Source organism: Acipenser ruthenus, chromosome 16 (assembly GCF_902713425.1).
Source record: "Acipenser ruthenus chromosome 16, fAciRut3.2 maternal haplotype, whole genome shotgun sequence".
NCBI classification, from domain to species: Eukaryota; Metazoa; Chordata; class Actinopteri; order Acipenseriformes; family Acipenseridae; genus Acipenser; species Acipenser ruthenus.
Window position 1 is genome coordinate 24,134,489 of NC_081204.1, and position 9,446 is coordinate 24,143,934.

Sequence of the window (9,446 nt, forward strand, 5' to 3'; positions counted from 1 at the left end):
GTGAAGAAAAGAATCTCAGTGAAGAAGTTGTTAACAGTTAAATATTCAAATGAGATCACCTTAGGCACACCTTTCATATACTGCAATTAAATTTTGTCTGTGAAATTAAAAACATCTATAGTACCTTATTAGTACAATTTCAATCCAATATGCATGCAAAACATTTCAGATTACCTGCTCCACTTTTCCATTTTGGTAAGTAAGTATCCTGGTAGCATTTTTGAATTCTGCATATCTACTAACGTTTGACTTAATAAGGAGGTCAACCAAAGAGCCCTTGGCATACAGAAGCTACAGAAAAAAGAAAGAACAAAATCAGTGAACGATTAATGATAACAAAGACACTGGCCACTTACTAACAAATTAGGTTAATGAAACACATTATTGTATGTAAAATGACAAATGGAAAGGTAGGTTTGTTGCCAGGTTACCTAGGTTTGTTGTAACAGGTAAATATACCCAAGTATTGCACTTATTTATCAAGTGCCTTGGAGAAGGTCCTGGTTTGGCCGATCAGCATTTAGCTACAGCACCCCTATGGCATGGAATAGTCTAGACAAGAGGATCTGGGATATGATCAAGCATCAGATAAATAACCCAAATGTTATTTTTAGGGATGTGAAATTACTGCTGTCTGTTTCTGGTCATCTTGCTGGGACACTTGTAAAAGAGACCTCGTCTCAATTGGGTTTTTTCCTGGTTAAAAAATGAATGAATGAATGAATAAATAAATAAAATAAATCTCAGTTAAAACAGCTGTCAGGTTTTAGCACAATTGATTGATTCTTCTTACTACACAATGCATTTCATTTAAAATGTATTCATTCAGGAATATTCCAAGATCTGAAAGGGTTTGTTAAATAAAATCTGTATGGGCCATTAATCACCAGAAATAGGAGTACTTTTCCTTTCTGCCACGCACCTCAACAGTGTATTTTTTTTTTTTTTATATATATAAAGGATCTTTTAGCATCTGTGTACGATAAGTCTTTGCATGACAAACCAAACTTGCAACACAACAAAGTGTGTATACATAAATGAAACTAAAAATAAGTGAACCCCAATCACTGACATGTTTTGAACTCAAAGATCACCTGTTGTATTTCCTCTCTATTTCTGTACAATATACTGTATAACAGGGGGAAAAAATGAATTAAGTTATTTCAGCATATCACCAACTTTACCTTAGAAGTTAAATCAACATTAAACCTTCTGCCCTCTTTGACGATCTGGGAATAGGTGATCTTTTTTTCATCAGTACATTCCGAGACCTGTTCAGTTACACCAGCTTCTTGTTTTTCAGATTCTGTAGAACACATATTGCCATGGTTTTCTTCCTGGGTGGATGGTGCATCATCTGTTTCCTGGGCAGAGGCTTGTGAATCACTCCTTACTGGATCCTCTGAAGCAGATGACTCTACAGTATTAGTAACTGTAGCCTGGATTTGTTGACCATGGCAATCTTTTGAACTACCACTATCTTCCTCTGTCCCAGCAGCAGTAAATGAACTATCATGTTTCAACTGCAAGGCACCCTCTTCCTGTATATTGTCCTCTGAATCCTGACTGTTAAAAGAAAATAAAATTATTAATTAGTCATTTAGTGACTTAGCGAGACTAGGGGGTGAACTATGCATCATAACTGCTGCAGAGTCACTTACTATAGAACCTTGGTTTTGCATTTCATCCGAAGGACGGAGCACAAGGAGGTTTAGTGATTTACTCAGGGTCACACAAGGCAAGTCAGTGGCTGGGATTGAACCAGCTGTGATTGAACTGGTAACACGCCCCTGTCTTTAACCACTGGACCAATGAATGCAAGGATGTGATCAACAATTGTGATCCCAGGAGAAATCTGTTTCAAATCTCACCTAGAAGGCTGGGGAAACTAATGGTTGTTTTACAGTGATAGTCTGATGCAGTCAACTAGCAATATAACCTTACAGCTTTTGGTTACATAAATTGATAAAAACTTGAAGTTTTAAATCATTTTCATTTTGTATGAAAACACACACATAGAAAAAAAACTTTTTCACTGGATAAGAGCTATTAAGAAACAAGTGCAAGTAAATGCACTTTTAGTGTCTGTTCATTATTAATAGCCATAAAACATATTGTCTGTTTTATTACCTTGCAAAACAGAATACTTCCACGTTCGTTATGGTTTTATCCACAGTGTTTAACAGTATAGCTTCTTCATCTTCATGAATCTTATCTTTCCACTCTTTAATTTCATCTGTGTTGCAGGCTCCATGCTGTCAGGGAAAACCACAAAAAAATATAGTATTACCCATACATTTTTTGTATTTTATTTTAAACTTTCCAAAATGCACAGTGCTCTTATTCAGGGGTCTTGAGCAGAAGTCTATTTCAGGTACTCCTTGTGGTACTGGGTAAGACTGCCACCTTTAAATGTGTAAACGCCCGTTTAGATTACTAATAATACAGTTTTACAAAATCCATAAAACTTTACACAGAGCAACTGACAAGTCTGCATCATTTATCTTCTTTTGTTGATATATTTTGTAGTTATCGCATGCTGGCTCAGTAACATTCCAGTCTATTATTAAACTGCCTTAATTCATGCAAACGTCTCTTCAGGCAAATGCAGGTAAATCTATGCATTCAAGTCTCTAAAGAAACTCTAGAGTCCATAATGCATGGGCTCCAGCCACTTCCTGCCAAATGAATAATGCAAGACTCACTTGTCATTGCGTAATGTAACGGGGAATGACTGCTAGATTTTCATGATGCAGTCCTCAACATTTGAAAGGAAATATTTATTTTTCTACTCAATTTAGAACAGAAGACGCTTACTCCTTCGTCAGCAGCAAGGGGCGCAAATGCACCCCAGCATGTTTAAAATTAATATATCTCATAACTCTAACAATCTTGGGATATCCTTACAAGTAATTCAACTTTATTCGCTTCTATTATTTTGATACCAAGAATGTCCTTGTCAACCTTGGGAAACAAGAGTAATCCTTCTTCAAATTATTATTTTTATGTTATTTTTAACAATCGCTAGTCACTGTAAACCTAAAATGTAAAAAAAGTGTCTCCTACCATCTGTCCTAAGTATGTCTTCACTTCGTTTTCAAAAGTGCCTACTGGTCCTGGTTTCTGTGCTGTGCTTAAAGTATGGGCTAGAATTAACTTTGTCAACTCCTTTTAGATTTTAAAGACTTCAATATTGTCCCCTTAATACTCCTTTGTTCTAGATTAAATATATTCAGTTCCCTTAACCAATCTTCTTATCTCATTCCTATAAAACTGGGATTAGTCTATTTCAACATCATTTTCGTGGTGGGCCAGTTCTAGTTGTGTATCATCTGTTTGGCATATGAATCCCACATTCCTACAAACCTTTTTGAGAATGTTTAAGTAAAGAGAGGTTACCTTGTGTTCTTCTATCCAGGACAGTAACCCAGAAAATGTAAAACTGGCCCAGTTTCCTCCATAATAAGCACTCCTGTAGCATAGCACACATTATTAAAAGAAACATAATATATTCCATATTAATGAACAGATTTTACACATCGAATAATACATTGTTATAAAAAAATCATAATTCTTGATAAGAAAAGCAATACTGTTTTTAACCATTGTCAGCAGCAAGGGGTGCAAATTGCACCCCAGTGTGTTTAAAATTAACCCCATAACTCTTTAAAGAGCATGTGATATCCTTACATGTGATCAAACTTTAAGATGCTTAACCTTTATTTTGATACTGAGAATGTCCTTGTCAGAACTGGGAAATATTCATAAACAAAAAATAATCTGAAAAATAACTCAAATGTTCTATGAAGCATGAGGTGTGAAAAGAGCGGCAACAGTGACAGTTTTAATTAATCTATACACAATAAATTTACCGGCAATAAAAACATGGCATTTTAATACTGCAACACAAAACTCATTTTGCAACATTATGTTTATTTTGCGTTGCAGTGACTGACGCACACATGAAATCTTGAATTCTAAACAGTTCTTCGTTACCTGTCAACATGCAAAACCTTCTGGCCGATTCTTGAACACGCTGCCGCAATGATGGATTCTGGAAGACCTATAAACAAACAGACACATATTTAGTTAGTACAGCGAAACCTCATGAAACTTTGGGGTCACACAATTAAAATACCACCTCCGTAGCTAGGCATATTTATTACCATAGCAACACATTTTATATACATGAAAAAAGAATATACAAAACAATAAGGAAACATTTCAAACAATAGATACAAGCTATGAACAATACCACGATACATAAATAGAAATGTATTCATATAGTAATACATTTATAAAAAAAAAAAATTAAAAAAACAATACCGAACACACTCTAACACTGGAAAGCGGACAAGTTTTGATTTCATATTGGGGTCTCAGAATTCTGTTGTACTTTGCTTTTCCTCAGTCCCCAGGAAGTAGATTACTTGCAGCATGACCCCTCTTAGGGTTACAGTGTTGTAATTAGCATATTAACTTTGTTCGATTCTACATTAAAAGAAATAGGCCATAATGTCACACATGCTGGTTTATGGTGCTTGGGTAGGACATTTGTTGCCCACTTTCTTACAAAGTAGTATCCCTGAATAACCAAGATGTCCTACAAATGATGTAACATCCCAAATGGTATCACTACCAGTACAGTTGCTCTTGGAATAACTCATTCTTGGAGATGAGTTACTAAAGAGGTAGACCTAACTGCTTTCATGCAAACTGTTGATGTTCTAACATGACAGAGAACAGGTTGTTTGCTCCAATCTCGTATGCAATGCATCTTATGCTGCATTACATCATGGCATAATGTCTACCTTTTAAATCTAGATGAAGTCCCTAGTGGTACAAAATATATTTTATATATATATAAAATTGACTCACAGCATCCCAGTTCTATCTCAGTCTATTACAGGAAAATGCCATTTCTATCCCAGTGTAAAAATATTGCATAAAAAGAAATCCCTTAATGCTGCATGTGATATCAGTTTTTTCACATCATGTTTGTTAAAGACAAACATTAACCACCATAAAATACTCACTCTGCAGGAGACATACTATACAATAAATAATAGATTGGGTTGGCAGGACTTTGATGACCTAGCAAAGCCTGAAATGCTTTCAGCAGGAATTGTATGAAATCATAAATCACTCTTCAATTCATCGAACATTCAAAATGGATGCTCTCTCTCTCTCTCTACCTTGAAAGTCATTCCATGTGTTATTTATAACCGAGGTAAGCAGCTGGACAGCATGAGAGGAAACAAGCTCAGCCCTTTTGCCGAGTGCAGAGGGCAACGTTACTTCATTCAGTGCATTCATGTTTGCTGTTAAGTTAATAGCTGTATGCATGGACTGCTTCAGCTTGTAGGACAAAAAGAAAACACATTATGATATTTCTTAACGATATAATTAGTTCACTTTAGAATGCTATAAACAAACCATGGCTGAAAACACTTGGTCCACATCCACTGTTTTCATTAGTGAAACTTTACCCTGAGGTACTACCAAGCAGTGGTTTTCAACCTTTTTTTTTCTTTTTTTTATAAACTGTACCCCTTCTGTCTGGAGGTTTCATTGCTCGATTGCTCTGTGCTGCTGGTCTGTTTCTGGGTGAACGTTAATGTTTTTTTTTTTTTTTTTTTCTTGTCCTGCACTGCTGTTACTAATATCACTGGATAATCAACGCTGGACTAAATAAAAAAATAAAAAATACAAACATAATCTGAACCAAGAAAAAAACAGGAGAGGTTAGCTAACTTACCAGTCCCAGGGGGCGCGTGTGACCATCTAGTGCCCCCTTATTGGGCACAAACAACATTTGTCTTAGTGTTAGTGTCTTGCCCTGTTATCAAAACTTGGACCTAAGTTTGTTTTATTTAATTCTAATTCTTTGACTGACCAGGGATTAAAAATAAATAAATAAAGTTTTTGCTGTGATCATTTAGCTCTTAAGGCCACTACACACCAGATGTGATGCGTCAAGTGAATATGTGCAGTGATGCAACAAAATGAATTTAACCTATTCTTTTGATAAGTACTGTATCTTTCACACCCCAGGCGACTGGGGGAGGGGGGCACACTGGAGAGACAAAATAAATAGGATTGAATCCTATTTTTTGGAATGTCTTTGTGTGACAACCAGGGAATTGAGCAATCAGAGAACACCTTCAATGCACGTGGTCCACCAGGCTGAAGCAGTATCCAAAACGACTACCTACCCTGGAAAAATACCCAGAGCTTTATGACAAAGATCATCGTAATTATAAACATGCAGAGATGAAAGATAACATATGGGAGTCCATTTTGATGGAACTTGGTAGGCAGCTGTAGGTGTAGGTGCAGGGGTTGTATGCATAAAGGCCAAGGCCTGGAGGAAGCCTGTGGGGACAGACTCTATATAAAGTTATTTCATACTTTAAGAGTGTTAGTTTGGATCACCGGTAAACAACGTAGCTGTCTGGTATTAGCTTAGAACATAGTAAAAGTTTAGTTAGCACTGCTTTGAGGAGTTAGGATTTAGTTTTTTTTATTTATGTGTGTTTTGTTCAATGAAAATACAGGCACCGCCCTGTTTTTTAATTCAGCTGTAGTCCACAGTGTTCCTATTTTACACTGAATGACACTGAAAAGGTCCTGAAGTGTGGCAAAGCACACCCCAGTTTGCCACAATATATAGCTCCTATAGACTATCCTAAATAATCATGTAGATAACTATCCTGATACAGATTTCTAAACAATCTAATTCCATACATATTAGCCATAATAGAGCGTTTTCCATCTGTCTCATCACATCTGTGTCGCTTCAGGTGTGTATGGACATGTCACTACGAAAATATCGTGTCGCCCAATGAAAAATGACATTGCGCCTGGTGTGATGCGGCCTTTATTTCAAAACCAGTCGCCAATGGACAGTTTTAATGTGGACAAATCAATTTTCTGGGCTCACCATTTCTCGGGACAAGTACCCATTATGATATGTTTTTGTATAGTTAAAAGATCAGGGAGCCCTTTTTATCCACTGCTGGTCTTAATAGGTTACCAAACACATTTGTCCTTAAACCACTTCCAAAGAGTGTTGTACTTTTTTGAAGAAATTGGCTTATTTCACACATTCTAATAAAAAGCAGTGAAAGTCAACTGAGCGCACAGGGTAAAATTTTACTAAGATATAAACATATACCATCTGACTGCAAGGTTACTTGCATACCTGTGATTCTCAGCTGTCTGTGATTGAAAGAGACAGGTCAGATTTATAGGCTCTATCCCCAATTCCTGTAGGGACGTCCCAGTGAATCATGTGTGGTACAGTGTAAAGCAGTTTGAGAGTTTCGTTTCAATAAGTAATTAAAATTAAGTCATAAATCAACTGCAACCACATAAAGGATTGACAGAAGATTGAAAGTCCTCAAACTCCATAAACCAATATTAAAATAAGTCCTAATAAAACACACAAGGTGCATATGAGCTGTCAGAAACCAATGCCCTTCTATCTCATCCTCTCCATCTACTCTTTTTTTTTTATTGTGTACTCGACAGTACTGCCATAGAGGTTGAGGGTTATGCTTCCAGCCCATATATTTGGACAGACAGCAAGCAAACCTAAGCAAAGGTGGTCGTTATCAATTTATTGGCAACATGTTACCCCAAAAATGGTGTGTGTTAATTATATTCTTTTGTGTTGTGATTTGATGCCATAAACATGGAGACGTGGGATTTCAAAACATTGTCATTTTTGTTAGATGGTTAAAATGATGCTTACAGTACTGAAGTCCCCCGCCACAGCTGTGAATACGAAACTAGAACCATCATTAACACAAAAAACGCAGATCATCAAGACCAACATACACTGTATGCACATGTAAAAATATAAGTTTGACATACGAGACAGTGCAAATCTGACATCTTTATGGATTTATTTATTTTTGGCACTAGGCACATACTTGATAGTGCACAGATAAGCTTCCATTGTTGTTACAAATTATGATTACATCCATAGTATATAAAAAAAAAAAATCTTTACTTAACTAAGAGTTTTGAAAATTCTAAGCAAAATCAAGACTGTCTTGCTGTCTCTGCTAATATGAATTGAGACATTGAAACTTGTACTCTGTTTGACAGTTTCCTCCAAAACAATTACCAAAATACAGTAATTAGTTAAAACTACAATAAACTAACTGTCTTGCATTTACCATAGCTACAAATAAGATTATAAACATTGTACTATTGTAGTTTATATTCCAGTACACACATCTTTAATTCTGAAATTACATTTCAAATCAATAAAAGAAAAAGAAAGCAACAACATTGGTTAATTTAAAATGATCATTTCCATCTTGAATTAAGAACCCATTCATAAATGGATTGTACATACAATAATTTAATGCTGAAGCCAAATTTAATTTTTTTTTCACATATACGTTTTATTTTGTGGGCTGTACAATGACTGCAGGGGGTCTGCGGGTTTTAATGTCAATTTGCGGGCTCCCTTGTGTGGTCTGGTAAAGGGTTACAGTTTTGGTTTGCTTTAGCGTGTTAATTCTAAGGTACAGCATGCCTTGGTTTTTATGGTAACAAAATCCAAATCAGTTTAGCACTATCAAAAATAAAACTAAACATAGACAATGATATGCTTCTAGTATGCACAATTATCGCACTTAAGAGCCCCATTGTTTGAAATGAAATTCTAAAAACAAACGGAAACAAATAAGCTAAGTCAAGTCTGTACCTTTGTGTGCAGATCTGTTTGTCTATGGACCTAAGTAGGCCTATTGTACGCGGATATTTGTTTATTTTCTTCTACAAACAACACAAAAGCCAACATGAAAAATACTTTCACACTGACAACCTCCTTAATAAAATTGTCTTATAGGATACTGCAGTGCTGAATACTTTGTTCACAGTAAGCTTCAGTGTAGTAAGTGACATGTCAACGTAATGCTCAATCGGCCATAAGAATATTAAATACATTTGCAATTAATATCTATCTACTTAAAACAAATTACTAGTAGTATTTAGGGTTTTATAAAGTGCATCACATACATCTATGACAAAACAGCCGATTCAGGCATACATTAAGACTTGAAACCAATATAAACATTACAATAAATGAATTGTTCATTTTTATATAATATAACGAAAATGACTAGCAATTACTGTGATGCTCACTACGTCAATCTGTACGGAGAGGACACTGGCGTACAGCTTTGTCACAGACGAAAAGGTATAAAACTGCATTACAGAGTACTTCGTCTCTTTCAGTACCGGTGTCTTCCACTTAATTTTCAAAAATATCATGCATTAATAACAAATAAGCTTTGGATTTCTTACCTGTCCCGACTATTAAAACATCAAACTCAGAAGGGAGGTGGTCAGCAGACATGTTGGAAAATTATCATGTGACTTGATACAACCAGAAGTGACGTATCAGCAAGACGTCCCCTGTTCCTTGG

At 35.8% G+C, this 9,446-nt stretch overlaps 1 protein-coding gene across 3 annotated transcripts in view; it reads right to left on the reverse strand.

The window, feature by feature from the left end:
- Nucleotides 1-9,446, reverse strand: part of LOC117412553 (rab proteins geranylgeranyltransferase component A 2-like) — a 31,104-nt gene extending 21,658 nt beyond the window's left edge. For all 3 annotated transcript variants that reach the window (XR_009307490.1, XM_058989123.1, XM_058989125.1), the window contains exons 1-6: nucleotides 9,325-9,446; nucleotides 3,997-4,063; nucleotides 3,400-3,472; nucleotides 2,131-2,255; nucleotides 1,185-1,566; nucleotides 175-291 (exon numbers count right to left, since the gene is read on the reverse strand). Coding sequence is in view for 2 of the 3 variants with exons in the window: in XM_058989123.1 (XP_058845106.1) it covers nucleotides 175-291; nucleotides 1,185-1,566; nucleotides 2,131-2,255; nucleotides 3,400-3,472; nucleotides 3,997-4,063; nucleotides 9,325-9,376 (816 nt within the window). In the remaining variant the exon portion in view is untranslated. The remainder of the gene's footprint in view (nucleotides 1-174; nucleotides 292-1,184; nucleotides 1,567-2,130; nucleotides 2,256-3,399; nucleotides 3,473-3,996; nucleotides 4,064-9,324) is intronic.